Here is a 16,013-nt window from a genome sequence, read left to right on the forward strand (position 1 = left end):
TTGGTATATATTTATTAAGCTCTCTTTTTTTATTAAACTTATTTGATTCTTCCTTTCACATTTCGAAATTTAGGTTCATTCCAACTAAAATTCACTCATTTTTATGATTTATTTTTGAAATTTGAATTTTAAAATAATTTTTATAAATTTTCAGAAAATTTTTGAATTATAATCTGTAAAATTTTTACCATAATCTTAAAATAGACGTATTTCTAAGCATACCTGCAAAAAATTACATTTTTTTATTCAAAATTTCCGAAGATATATGTGAATTTATATATTAGTGCGTTTTGAAATTTAGCATATTTGTTGAAAGCGATAAAACATCAAATGTGGTTTAGACACTTTGCTAAAATTTTTTGGAAGTAGAAACGATGTCAATTTTTTTCCGCTCATGCACAATGTAAAAAGGTATGAACGAGTTGCCTTTTTTTCCCGTCCGGCATAATGGAAGGGAAAAGAAAATTGGTGGCCACATATTAAGAAGTTCGCCAAGTGAATTATTCTTGGCGGAAACTAAATAAAATATGTCAAAATAATTTTTTTAATTTCTCCGTAAATTTCGCACCAAATTTTACAAAATTTAATATCTAGGTATAATTTCAGTCGTAGAATCGAAATATGGAAAAACATTATTATGTTATTTCAGAAAAAGTCCGTTTTGTGTCAAACTACCTATTATGTTAGAACAATGCTATATATAAATCTAATATATATCCTATAAGTCGCGCTTTCGAGACATGAAAAATGCAATTTGAATTTTGTCAATCGTCCCAGTAGAACGGGAGATGTAGAACTGTCCCCCCCTTTTTTTTTTGGCGCAATGTACCTAGTTATTTAAATGACTTTTTAAAACCATTTTTTGTGAAATTTTTAGTTGAAGCAAGTTACTTAACTTAAATCCTTGAAAATACCTCTCATCGAATTATATTATTATTATTATGCTTAAAGTGACTGAATACTGTTAAAGCACCTTTCATGAGACTTCAAATGTTCAAATGATTTGTCATGAAGAAGCTCAGCTGGAAAAGTTCCTCTATAAATAATAAATAATATTGGTACTAAAAACTCAAAGAAATCGTTATTATTTGCTCTTTCCTATTATTGCAACATTAAACAGTAATGCTCAATTAAGTGAGTTATATTTGAATAAGAATGTTTTTCAGTAGTTTGTCTGTAGTAAAATTCACTAACTGAAATTTCGTATTTGAATTTTCAAATTTTAATTCCAGTAAAATAAGAATCCCCCATTCTGTATGATGTAAAAAGAAGTTATCAAATGAAATTCTCAATTTAAAATTTTCAATTTTATAATGTTACATAAACATTTGCTACTATTCTTTTGTGAGGGAAAAAAGTTCTTAACAAAATATTTTAAACTATTTTTATTTATTTTGAAAATATATACAAATTGCACAATTTTAAACTTACAAATATTACAAATATTATTACAAAAGAACTAGGACAAATTACAATAGGTTAACACAAAACCGTGTACAACATTCAAAATTATAACACAAATTATTTACAATCACTTGCCTATAAAATTACTTTATACAAACAACCATTGAAATAATATAGAATGTTATTTCAATTTGAATGTCAATTCTGTTCCATTATTAATTTCATATAGAGTATATATTATATTATAGCTACCATAGATTCAAAATAGATGAGAGAATTCTATCACGTGCTTTTCAAATTTATTATTTACGTGGACGGAATAGATATATAAAATAGCAACTTCACAAAAAAATGTTTTTTAATCACTCACAAATTCTATTTATTATCTTTTTTATACCATAACCATGTTACATTTTATGCTCTGGTATTTGTAATCATAAATACTGAACAAAATGTGGTATGTAATTGTCATTACTTGAAAATTATAAAGAAGAATGAAGAACAAACAAGAAAGAATTTCTTTTTTTCAGTATTAGTAGTGACAATGTATACTTTAAGAGCTAAAAATAGAAAATTTTAATTTTTATTTAGATGAAAAAAAAAAAAAAAAAAAAAGATTAAAAAAAGATTTTTCTAAAAATTAAGATAGTTTTGACTTAATTTATGAAATTTATTTTTAATTTTATCCTCGATGCTGTTATAATTTCATTTTTAGCATAGTTTAGAGATTAATTACTATGTCAGAATATAAAGTGATTTCCTCCCTAGCTTTAAAATGCCTTTCTAAAAACCATACTGTGTTTGTTACCTGCGCACATAACATTTAAAAAATAAATTCCTATAATTCAACTGTTATATTTTGATTTTAACATTCAAATAAAATTTATTTACTGCTTCAGACTATGGTACTTATATCATTTAATTTATTTGCCTTGTAGAACGCCTCAAAAGAAGTACAAAAATTTTGTTTCTTAAGAAAAGAGCAAAACAGCTGAAGATTCAGGATTGATAACAGGAATTTTATGAGTAAAATTGCATAAACATATGCTTAATATTCATTTATTGCAAGAATAAAATGTTTTTGAATATTTATAAGAAAGTCATATGATAAATGCATTAATGAAACAATTATACAGGTATTAAAATAAATTTAATTTGCCAAATTATCAAAATAAGAGAAAGAAATTAATTATTGAGCAGCTATCATTGAACAAAATCACATTAATTAAATGTAATTTTAGGAATAGTCTAGCTTCCTATGCTTTATTTTTTTATTTAATTAGTTTCCTTAATATGCTGGTATATTTATCAAGAATAATTTCATCAGTCATGTATGTGCCCTAACAAATATATTCTAAAGCAAATCTCAGTTAAGATATTTTTATTTAAAATTAACTTTAGATCAATTATCATTTTATTTAACTATGTTTTATCTTTTTTAAAAAGAAAATGACAATTTGGTTTGCATACCATTGTCCTGGCATGAAGATGCCCTTTATGCAAGTAAAACTACGGTTTTGCTTTAAGGTTGTTTTTTATAATTTCAAAACTCATCTTCATAAGGATTTAGCCAACTTTATGCCAGAGCATTCTTATAAAAGTTTCTGTTTTTTTCGAACAATGATTGGCTTGCATGAAGGTGCTAGTATGTTTATGAAGGCATCTCAGTATATTAAAACCATACATGTAAAGCATGTAATGTCAAATGCAAATATTTAATTTAGACTTAAATAAATTTTATAAAAAATTTTATTGATTTTGAGGACATTTGATACTTTCTCTCCTTCAGGTACAATTTTTTCCTTTTTTAAACCTGAAAAAGAGACACTTAAAAATGAAATTTGCTTTATCATGAACAAAGACCAACTAATTATTATTATTATTTTTTTTTTTAATATTTTGAAAGAGTAGGACCTATGTCACTTGCTGCAAAAATTAGTATGTTTTTATACAAAATTCTGCACCGATATAAATCTTCCCTCTCTCCTTTAATTTTGCATTTTATATTGGCATATTTTCTTCCCTGTGCAAGCTGGTCATATGTCCATTTCTGCTCTTGTTTAAAGTCTTTAAGATTTGTAGTGTATTTAATTTAAGAAGTACATATATTTACTTCTTATACTCAAGCTAACATATTTTTGAGTTAAATGCTTCTATTTATTTTTTATTTTCCCTTTTTTGTGTAATACTTTTTCTTCTATTTTCGATTACTAATTTTTACATAGATGCCTTTTAACTTTTTTCTTTGTGTTTGGCTTTTAAAGTTAATTTCCCTAAATGAAGCCCATGTATTTTATTCGAATGATTGAAATTATATATCACAAATATTACGCTCAAAAAGATTTTTTTTCCTATTTTTTTAAAAATTAGTTTGCATTTTAAAATTAGTTTGCAATTATTTCATATACGTTAAAGATTTATTCATATATGTTAAAGAAAATTGTAATAAATAAATACAAAAGAGACACCTTTTAAACATTTTGTAAAGTCTTTTCTCAAACTTTATCAGCTGGTCCTATTTATACTTTAGAAAAGTTAATCATAACAAAGCAACAAATCCCATCAAATAAAACCAGTTCTTATCTTAATTATCTAGCGGTCTACACACACTTAACGCAAGACGATTTTATTTAAATAGGTAACCCTCTGATTCCAGTTGCGTACTGTCCTGCATAATAAAAAGATGGTTTAATATCCGGGTAATGATGGTGAGCCATGCCGTTGAACGGAGCGTAAGCCTCACCGCCGGCCCCATGCGGTAGATGGTCGGTGGCTGCAGCGGAGAAGGCATCACTTGCGCTGGCATTCTGCTGAGCTCCCCACCCGTTGAAGTTTGCCCGAGCCGCGTTCCAGGAACTTTCCTCACTTGTGGGGGCCGTCCCACCCACGGCGGCCGCTGCAGTAGCTACGGCGTGTTGATGATGTGTGTAATCCACCGCTGTGCCTGATGTCGAGACGGAAGTATGTAACATAGACATCATCTGGAAAAGAGAGATTACGGTGAATGTAATATTGTTTCTTAAGTGTAAAATCTACAGTTTTGTAAATTTTCAGGTTCAGTTTCCAGTTAGAGGAAAAGTATAACTATTATTACGAAAACAGATCTCTCTCTATATATGTACAGGATGTATACATTTTCTTTTCTTTTTGTTTGTTTGTTTGTTTGTTTGTGTGTTAGCGTTTGCGAACGTCCACATCATACTGTTTCACGAGAGGAATTCATTTGCTCTACATATTTATAAATTTAGAAAGTTCACAAATTTCTAGAAAGTCTTTAAGTAATTCGTGAGCAATTGTTTTGAATGATTTTCAGTGTTTGCACTAATGATTATTAAGCTTAATTAATATCTGTTTATTAATTTATTTTGCTTATCAATCCCTTTTCAAAGAAAGCTTATTTAGTGGTACGAAATTTTAAAAATCTACTTTTAGTTTACAAATAACACACAACAGATAAATAAACAAATAACCAAAGAGCTTCGTGCACAAAATTCTAATAAGTCATTCTATGATTTATCAGTATTTCAGTGCGAAGTTATGTCTTAGACACTGAAGTCTTTTTATTATTTAAAATAACTTGCTATTATGCTTTCCCAGCATGGTATAAGGGCATGATTATCCACAAGAAATTTTACGGGAGGAAAGGGTGGTGTTAAAGATTTGCAGTTGTACACTGCGCAAAAAAAAATGGGACAGCTCCTATACTTCCCGTTCTATCGGACCGACTGACGAAATTTAATTTGCGTTTTTCATGTCTCAAAAGTGCAACTCAGGACATATATTAGATTTATATATAGCATTGTTCTAACATAGGTATTTTGACACAAAATCGGACCTTTTCTGAAATGACATATCAATTTGTTTTCCGTATTTTGGTTCTACTGTAAGGATCTTAAGTTTTACTAACGTTTATTTTATTTTAAATCTTTACTATCACTTCTTATTTTCTACTTCCGGCCAGAATTAAAAGCGTGAAGGTATTTATGCAAAGTTTGTCTGGCGAACGCCAAGTATTTAAGTTGTGGCTTTTTGCCAAGCGAGAGAGAGGAAGCAGTGAGTCGAAGCAGGCCGCTTACCTTAGAAGTTACGCAGTTGCTTGTTGCCTTCCAGGCCAGAGGTTTTAATCCTCTTGATAAATTTTAAACGTATTGTAGTGTTCACAGTTCTCTGTGCTACATACGCTTCCTGTTAATATAAGGCCAATCTTCCACGTTTATTATTCTAAAGTTAAATTAGAGTTTAGTTTTATTTTTATACTTTTACGTTTTGACCCCAAGTAGCGGGTCGGTGTATTCCGAAGTACGGAAGTCATTGTAAATAGAGAAAAATAAAGGGTTTTGTATACCCTTCTTGTGTATCCTGTTTACTTCCCACAGTTTTGAACATAGCTTTAGTAAGCTCTCTGTTCCGAGTCAGGTCCTTGCATGTTCCCGAAGAAGGTTAGAAGGAACATTGAACCTGATACTATCACTCAAATTATTTCCACATATTAAATTTTGTAAAATTGGTGAGAAACTTAACAAGAAATCTAGAAATTTATCTTGGAGCCCTTTTTCGGCTTGCTCCAAGAATTATTAACTTGGCGAAATCTTAATTTACTGTAACCTATTTTCATTTCCCTTTTTTCATTGTGCACGGTCGGGAAAAAAGTGCATCGTTCATTCTTTCAAATAATTTTAACAAAATTTGTACAGCACATTTGGCGTTCACGTATATCCTAGGAAATTTTGAATAGAAAAGTCTAATTTTTTTGCAATTACCTAGGAATACATTTATTTGGTGACGATAAAAATTTATAGATTTTATATAAATTTTTTTTTGAAAAATTTATAAATAGTATTAAAAAAAACAAAGTAAAATAGCTGCAGATTTTATTTTGAATTGAATTTAAATTTCGAATTGTGAAGGAAGGAATCAAATAAGTTTAATAAAAAAAAAGAGGTAGTAATAAATAACGTATGTTGTTATATACCAAATTCAATTAATGTTAAGCAGCTAAAATTTTAAGGGCTAATTTTTTTAAAACTGCTCTTGTGATTTTTACAAAACTTGGCATTTTGGTATAATTTGAGTCGTAGAATCGAAATATGGAAAACAATAGATATATCATTTCAGAAAAAGTCCGATTTTGTGTCAGAATACCTATGTTAGATCAATGTTATATATAACTCTAATATGTATCCTAAGTTTCGTTTTCGAGACATGAAAAAAGCAAGTTAAATTTCGTCAGTCGACCCAGTAGAATGGGAGATAAAATTGTCCCCCTTTTTTTGGGGGGGGAAGGCAAGGTATACATATTAGCGTATCATAATTCAATGTAGAGCATCTTGAATTATAGAGTGATCGAAACAGACGTTTAGCCCGTATTACTTTTCCAGCTTCATCTGGGAAGTTTGGTATAGCATATATTCTTTATGCGTTATTCATCTAAATACGCGCAAACCCGGAGTAATTTTCTCCAACAGTTTTTCAATTATCTATCTGAAACCTGATAAGAAATGATATTTAATAGTTAATTATCTGTAAACGTGCCTAATTTTTGCTTCGTTGCTGCTGTAGGCTTATCTGTAAAATTTGTCAAATGTATCTTAGGAGCATGATTGAAATTCGGATGCCTATTATAAAAGTTTTTCTATTAAAAAGTCGGTTTCTTTTTTACTTTCTTGAACGAAATAAATTAAATACTGTTATCGCGAAAAATTTCAAAGGAAATATCCATTTTAACGGTCCCGAATCAATTTAAACCTTTTTTATTTTTATTTATTTATTTTTGTGACATCTGCACGTATGGGCAGAATAAAGAACTCATTTTCCCCAAACGGATTGCAACATGGATTCAAAAGGGATTTTTTGTGACATTTTTTTTGTGTGTGCGTATGTATATATATGTCTGTATCTCTCATAATTCAAAAACGATTAGCCGTTGAATGTTGAAAGTTGTTTATGGAACTGCCCTATCAACTAGTTGTATAGCTCTCTTTTTTATTGTACTTGGCAACACCAAACATATTATACATAGCCATATTTATCCATAAGATTTAATGTTACAGGATTTTTAGAAATAACTTGTATTGTTAATGCTCCAATAAAAAATACGTTCTTTTTTTATTTTATGTTTTAATATTTATGTACAATTGAGTAAGTCTTCCTATTGATGTCACCGCTGTTGGAATCATCTGATGCCTCTCTGTCTTTTTTTGTGGATTTTCAATCATAACTCTGAAAAATATTTTGCTGAAATCTCTTCACCACATCCTTCAAAGCATATTCTTTATTTCCAAGGCAAGAATAGCATGGATTTTGTGCGAAACCAAAATCTAGTTACATTGAATCTTAAGCCCCACATCATCCGTGTGTGATTCTAACTCTTGACTTCTGAATATCTGCTTATCTATATTAATACCAGTTGACATTTAGTTTAGGAATTCTCGTTTCATACGCCACTTTATGGGTTTATACTCAACTCCCTTCCATTTTTCAGTCTACATGTACTACAATCTGATAATCATCGTAACAGTATACATTCTTTTCCGCACAATTATCAAAGTCGAAAGTTATATATATATATATCTATATATATATATTTAAAAAAAATCTGAAAGGTTTCAGATTTTAAATTGCGTCCAAAGGGGCGTTTTTAACGTTTTGTGTGTTACCTTTATTTATTAAATATCATGTTCTTTGCACTTAAACCAGAAAATTCAGTTCAATAGCAATGTCGCAAAATAATTTTAAAATGAGCATATCTTTAGAATTTCCAATGCACATTTCCGCGCGCTGGAGATAAAAAGGTCTTTTTCCCCCCGTAGAGTGTTGCCGTTTCTGGCTTTTAAATCGCTGAGTTTGTTACTCAAAAATTCGTTAAAGTTTTAGAAAATATGAAATCGATAATAAAACAAATTCTAAATTTCAAATTTGGTCTTCCACATGCCTATATTCGTAGAAGGATTACGTCATTCAAAATTCGATGGCTCTATGTACCGTTGTTTTATCACAATGCGAGAAATGTACATTTACGCAGATTTTTCATTATTTAATTTCTTCAAATATAATGCAGGACTCTAAAATTTGGTGGCAACAGAATGAAAAGTGAAACGGACATTTATAGTGAATCAACGCAAAATCGCAAAACGAAAACAATAGTTCTTTAGGGACAAAGCCCCTTTAGACTAACAAGAACGAGAATTTCGAGACCATCTGTGTCTCCTATAAATTGATTAGAATCGCAGCTCAAATGCGATCTATGAAAGGAGCAAGCAAGAAGAAAATGAAAATTGAAGCGGTATATAAACCGAACGATCCTGAATGAACGCTTATACTCAGCTCGAATGATGAGTACTGATGATCAGAGCGTCTATGCTACAAACGCAGCTGAAACGGAGTTTCTTATCGGTGTCAAGATTTGTGAAGTGATGAACCTTCATCAGACATACTTCTGAGGTTCCTTGTTTTAAGATCCAACGTATGTTTATCGTTTCTTTTAATCAAGAAGTTGATTTAGGTGCCCCTTGGAAAACAGGAGTCGTTGCGATTGTAACATCCCATGTGCCTTTAACTAGTGGGATTAAGTAACTAACTAATGGGATTAAGGAACAAGGCTTTGTTAAAGAAGGTGCAAATTTTTAGTCTTTCAGAGATGTGTCATATATAAAATCTTCTTATCATGTATAAAAAAGTGTTTTCTTCTTCTAAAAAAATAGAAGGAGGAAGGAAAAACTGAAATGTAGAAACAAAGATACCTTTCCATTTATTTATATATTAATTAAATAAGCGAACTTTAAATTTTACGATTCAGACTCTGTAGGCAAAATGCTCATAGTTATGATCCTTATTTTGAAATTTCACAATACGCGAAAACCTGTTCAGGATTTCTGTGCTCTCATTTTGAATATAAACTAATACCGAATTCAATGTAAACCTGGATTTTTTGTTAATTGGTACATATATCTAAAAAAAAATTATGAAAGGTTTAAACGAATAAATAAATGAAAACTTTTAAAAATAAATGGGGGGGGTAACCCTTGGAACTTTTTGAAATAAATGAATCTTTTCTGGTAAATGAGAAGAATTACGGTAGTCAATAAGCTCGAAAATTAGATTTTCTCAATATCTTAAACCAATTTCCCGTCCATTCTTTAGATGTATATAAATATTTCATAATCAAACCAAGTGATTCACGAATATAACATGAAAAAAAAAGCTGGACGGTTAAATTCCTGTTCAGAAAATTATTTTCGTATATACTATTTATGTGATGGTATGACGTAAATGTTCGTAAGCGCTAATAAAAAAAAAAAAAAAAAAAAAAAAAAAAAAAATTCAAGAATACTCATCATGTCAAATAATTTAAGTGTATAATTCAATTCTACTGCAAAATAGATATGTTAATGTATTTTAATATATACTTTAAGGTATTTACTTTTGCCTTTAACTGTGAACGCATTTATACGGAAAAAAATATGTTATCCAAACAGCCTTCTCATCTCATTAATTCGGATAAACAAGGATTTCTCTGTACAAAAATTCGGTGCGTAATGCTTCGTAGATCACATTATACTTACGTAAGTACCCCCAGAAGGATATAAATTTCAGCTACCAATTATACCGATTCAATAATTTCTGTTTTGCAACAAAACATAAAAGCACACCAACTCTATGCATAAAATTCTGCGCTCCCCTATTTAAAGTAAGCCAAGTTCTGTCCCACTGTATCTGTCATATTAATTGCTCTCCAGAGCTCAAGTTATTTCTATTTTGCGCCGCCAGAGGGCAATAGCGACTACTTCACACAAAAAACACCTTGTGATCGTCACTTTCGCTTTTTGCGAGTGATATTATCACGCGTCAAGAGTGTTTCCTTTCAAAAGTTAAGCGCTATAATTTCTCCTCGGTAACGCCCAGTTCAAAGCTATCGCCAGAGTGGAAGCGTGAAAATCGAAACATGCCTCGATTGAAGCGCCTTCTTCTTCTTCTTTTTTGTTGTATATGTTTTTTGCTTTTGAGCCGCCGTCAAAATTTATTGACAATTGTTGGTAGCAAATGGCGGTTTGATGGACAAGGCGAGCAATTTGTGGGCGAGATAGTCTGACGGAAGTTTGATGGTTTGCGGTACATGATATCGATTCTAAAAGAGAAGGGGGGTGTCTTTTTTTTTCCCTTTCTTTTTCCTCCATCTATATCGCGTATGCAATTGACAAACTGCTACATCTTCAGCATCAAAGTGAAACATTTAAGTAACCGGCTCGTAAGTTTGACAATTATAAACTGGTACTACTTTCGATCATACAAGAGTCAGTCACTTTAAAAGACTACATATTGCCATTATGGATGCATTTCATTTAAAGACTTGAATTCCAAAATAAAATGTGTAGACAATTAAAAAGAATAAAATAAAATTTGAAATAGAATGTAATTAAAAATATTGGTAAGAAAAGTGGTAGTGAAGTAAATATGCAAAATAATAGTAATAAGTTAAAGTAGCATTCTCAGATTAATGAATAGAATTTAACGGGTTTTCCCGTTTATAGAAGAGTTTTCTATTTTTTACTGAAAAAGTGGGAAAAAAAAAAAGTCAATTTAAAATACTGTTAGCAAATTCCAGAATTTCCTAATTTAAAATTTTTTAAAGTGTTTTCCTTGGGAGACTAAAGAAAATATATAAGAATATTGTTTACTCATAATTACATTGCTACAACTGCACATTTAATATTTTTATCTATTTAAGTGTGAAGTTCATACTGATGTGAGTGCATAAATTTAAATTTTGCATGTTGATATATTTATATTATTGCCTCTAGCTTTAACGAAATTTATCACAAATTCCAGGACATTTGTTAAATCCCCAGCTCTTTAATTAACTTAAAAATAAATTTCGAATTAAAATAAAAAAGAAAAACTCATTTATTAAAAAAGATGTGATAAAAGAAGACAAAGATTTATGAAAAAAAAAATATGGTGAAAATAGCAATGTTTTTAATACCATTCATTTAATTTAATTAATTCATATGAAATTTGTTTGTGTTCTCATTACAAAATTTGCAGTTCAAATACATATGAGTTGAAAGTTAATATTTTTCATTACACGTATGTTGCTGTAGTAGTAAACTAATACGATTTTTAATCGCGTAGTTGCTACGTAATTCCCAAGCAAGAATAAAATAGCTGGATTGGCATTTGGCTTTTTGAATTTTGGTTATTTTCATACCACAAACCATTAGAACTTTCTTCATAACCGCGATCGTTCTTAATTTCTTTATCCCTCAACATATGTGCTCAATTTTTAACAGCCTTTTGAATAGTTATAAGCCTCATCTGCCAAACTTCTATCAGATCTGGTTGAAGGAATCTTTGCAACCGGTGACAAAATTTATTAAATCAAGGTTATTCGTTAAATCAGGAGGAAATTAAAATGCAGAATTACAAATAGACAATGAGACATGTAAATTTACGCACTCCCATCAATAAAAAGATCTTAACAAAATTAATATTAAAATTTCATGTACTCAATATGTCGGAACATAATTTATAAAATTTACATTTTGAACATTATCGTAATAAATTATTACATAGAAAAATAAAACTGATATTAAAGTTTTAATTTCTTTTAAAGATTTCTCTCTTCAAATTGCTTTATGGAACATTATAAGCCTTTTGTTTTTTAACATGCTAGGTAACTCCACCTTTGTAAACAGAATTTTTTGGGGGGGAGAGGGGGGGAGAGCAGACAGATTGGAAAGCATTCGCGAAAAACGAATTCATGTGTTTTCTTTCATAGTCAACAACGGATCCCCACTTTTTCCATATTCATCACCGCTTTGTACCCTAAAGGTCAATAAATCAACATAGACGAGGTACATAATTTGTGAAATCTCATTTAATATTTTAACAATATCTTCTTAATACCGGGTGCGGCAGGTTTTATTATTTTAAAAATGAATAAAACGAATAGTATAGGCGATATCAGATGATTTTTTTTTCCAAGTTATGGAGAGACACTTAAAGTGTTTTTCTTATTACAGTTTAAAAACAATATCATTAAGGTGTCCTCCGTTCTAGTCAATGCATTGAGATAGTCGAGTTTTGAAATTTCTTTCAACTTTTACCAGGATATCAACGGGTATGTTGTCAATAGCAGCTTGAATATTGTTCTTAAGTTGAGCCAGGGTCTTTAGACGTTAGAGGTTTCGGACAGCCCCACAAAAAGAAAACACATGGGGCTAAATCAGGAGAGCGCGCTGGCCACTGACAATCGCCTCGTAAGGAGATAAGGCGTCCAGGGAAATGTTCTCCAAAAAACCATGGCCTAATAATGCCTATCCTGGACGATGCACAGCAAACAGTCACACGTTCTGTATGGAGGGGCTTCTCATGAAATTCTCGGGAATTCGTGACAATCTATTATCGCATGTTTTGCTTAATGCAAACTGGAAAGATAAAAATGAGCCTCATCGCTAAAGAACACAAGGGCATCATGAGGCGTGTTGTCAAGAACGGCTCCGCATGCACTTTTTTGTGAAAGAAAACAGCGTGGATTAAGTTTTAGCACCAATGCTAAAGCCAATTTATATGGATGAAAATGCAGTATGTTGAAAAGTACGACTCCGAGGAGAATGCGCCCTCCTCTCTCGTCCACTGCATGATCGGTATTAAACTTACATGACATAAAACTTTAGATACCGCTCTTTTCAATGAGCGCCACCCCACCCTTCTCGGAATAAATGTAATGTCGCTAGATGGCGCTCGTTAATAATAAGGAAGTTTCCCTGCCGCAGCCTGTAGCTTTGCGGAATAGCGAGCATTGCATCGGATTACACCTCATAACACAATTTCTATCTTTTTAAATAATTGCAATTTCTTTTGGTGTTATTTCATTTCACGAATATGTGATAAAACTCATCGCATAAGGAATATGAGTTTAGTGGATTGAAATTTCTCTTTCATATCGTTCAATACTCTTCGGACCAAAATATTTTTTTTTATTTCATTTCAAATGACTGAATTATTCTTATATTCAAAGACTACAATATTCTTGCAAAATTGCTCAGAAAAAAAGAGCATAAAGTAAAAATAATTTCGAATTGCATGAGAAAAGATAATATAATTTAAAGATTTAAGATTAAAGATTAAGAAATCGAAGTTTTTAAATCCCCCCTTTTTTTTTTTTTTTTTTTTTTTTTTTAAACTTTTTACGTGGAAACAGGGGAAAATTTTTTAAATAAAAAAGTGTTTAAATCCGAAAGAAATTTATATGCTTGCATATTAATGTTATTAGTGTTCATATATATAAGAATAAATATTTACAAGATTGCAAATCAATGATATTCGTAAAGTAAAAGTAAATGTTCTTCTTGCTAGACGTTTTACGAGGGTGAAAACTTGAACAATTGTTGAAATTTCCCCATTAATCAGAGCTGTTAGGAAACGAAATGAACCACTTTTGGTGCATTTTCTATTGTTGAATCATTTAAGGGTGCAACATTTTAGCGGCAGAGTAATGAAGTCGCTGAGCAGTAGTAGTTCGACTTGAGTTCGACTGCAGGCAAACGGGTTGGCTGCGCGAACGTTTTCGTGGTTTTCCTTATATGTAGCGTGGATATGAGCCAGTTTTCCTTGGAAAGACCTCCATGAAGGCAAACATTCCCTTAGGCATATAGCCCTAGCGCACTTTGCCATAACCAAAGAAACCAAACCAAACCAAGCATCTCCCCCTTAGCTACGCATGGCTCACTTTCGCTTGACCTAACTGCACATATAACATTTCTAATAAAATTTTATAATTATATGAATATATATTTATAATTGCATGTGTTATAAAGATCAGACTGCTGCGTATAGTATGCTGTATGATAATAGAAAAATTATTATTAATGTTTTAAATTTTTTATAATTTTATTATGCAATTTTTTTAATATGTTCAATGCACATGGACATATATATCAGTGGTCTAAAATAAAAAATGTACAGAAAACAAACCCACATAACAGCTAATTGAAGGAAAAAAACATAGTTTTATTTTTTACTTGGCATTAGATTAAATTAATTACATCATCTATTAAAAAATAATTATAGCGAACCCTATAGTGGCGGCTAACTCCTTAAGCAATGCTTCTGAAATAAACAGGTATTTTTGAAAACATAAACAAACACTGGCAGTGAACATCACCACTCTGTGACTACAACATCCACAGAGCTCCAAAATTCTTTAGAATTATGGATGGTCGCGTTTGAAGAGGATTTATTTATATGTTTAATAACACAATTATATTATTCTTAATAATGCATCTGTTACACTTTAATTTTGGAGCAGTGGAACCGCCGCTTTGTTGCTTTAACTAGATGTAAACTTAATAATAAAAAATCTGATGTGTACACCACAAATGACATCCTTGTACGGAATATTAAATTATACGCATTTTTTCTTGCATTTTATTTAAACTTATTAGATTGAATTAAACCTACTTCGCCGACAGCGCATAAACCACAATAGAATAAATGCATTCTTTAAAATTCACTTTGTTTACCATAGCGAAACTCTGGCGCTAGGTTTACTTAACAGTATTATATTTCATTCATATTATAACTCAGAATGCACAAAATGTATATCATTTAAAGAATTATCTAATCGTTGCCACATGTTCTATTCAAATACTATAATAAAGCTAGAACTATGTATAAAAGATATTAAGCAACAAAACAAAAAGTTTTTCACAGACAATTGAGTATTTCTCATTTAATTAATTCAGTTCTCAATTCGCAAGAACGCAAAAATACATAAAAACTCAAAATATCTATATTAAAAATTACAAAGTAAATCTCAAACGCTTATTTCTTCGAAAAAATTCCAGAAAGGATTAAGCATGATTTAAATCATAAATGAAGGCGTTATCTTTGTTGTTGCGAAGCGAAGTTTCTCTAGATTGGCAACAAATCCACTAGTCTCCTGTTTCAAATGTAAACATCAATGGCCGCCATTAAAAACAGGCTTAGCGGCCATTAAACAACTTTAAAATTAATAATAAATTCTAAAATATTGCACAATTCTAAAAATATTGCACACAGATTTACTAAAGGCATAAAATCCTTAACCGGAAGATAAAAACAACATAATTCAATCATTTTTAAAGCAAAAAATGTACAATTTACAAACATATAAGAGTAAAGAAACTGAGATCACTGAGCCGGGTAATAGAGTGGATATATATATAAATATAAAATACGTATATAAATATATTTATATACGTTTGGTGCGACCGATTGCAACCAAAATACGAGGTGCACATCTACATGTTAAGCAGTCCTATATACAAAATTTCAACGTTCTGAGGCTACTCGTTTTTGAGTTATGCAAGATACGTACGTACGCACGCACGTACGTACATACGTTCGTACAGACGCCACGGAAAATTCTCTTCAGAATTAATTTTAAAGCAGTTTTATATTTTTTTTTTTTTTTTTGAATGAAAAGAGTATTTTATTCTGTCCTTACGTACAGATATCACGCAAAAACATCGTTAAATTGCATTCGATAGCGGTTAAAATGGATATTGTCGTTGAAATATGCTGCCCGAAACTTTTCGCGATTACAATACTTCCTTTTTACTTCGTACAAG

General features: G+C 30.6%; 1 protein-coding gene across 1 annotated transcript in view; it reads right to left on the reverse strand.

The window, feature by feature from the left end:
• Window positions 1-1,398: 1,398 nt before the first annotated feature.
• Window positions 1,399-16,013, reverse strand: part of LOC118185390 (protein gooseberry-like) — a 181,827-nt gene continuing 167,212 nt past the window's right edge. Inside the window, exon 7 of the mRNA XM_035355235.2 lies at window positions 1,399-4,385. Coding sequence (XP_035211126.1) covers window positions 4,035-4,385 — 351 coding nt within the window. The 3' untranslated portion in view covers window positions 1,399-4,034. The remainder of the gene's footprint in view (window positions 4,386-16,013) is intronic.

The sequence above is a fragment of the Stegodyphus dumicola genome, chromosome 7 (genome assembly GCF_044657685.1).
Source record: "Stegodyphus dumicola isolate Sdum_Otavi_A_Nest chromosome 7, ASM4465768v1".
In the NCBI taxonomy this organism is placed as follows: Eukaryota; Metazoa; Arthropoda; class Arachnida; order Araneae; family Eresidae; genus Stegodyphus; species Stegodyphus dumicola.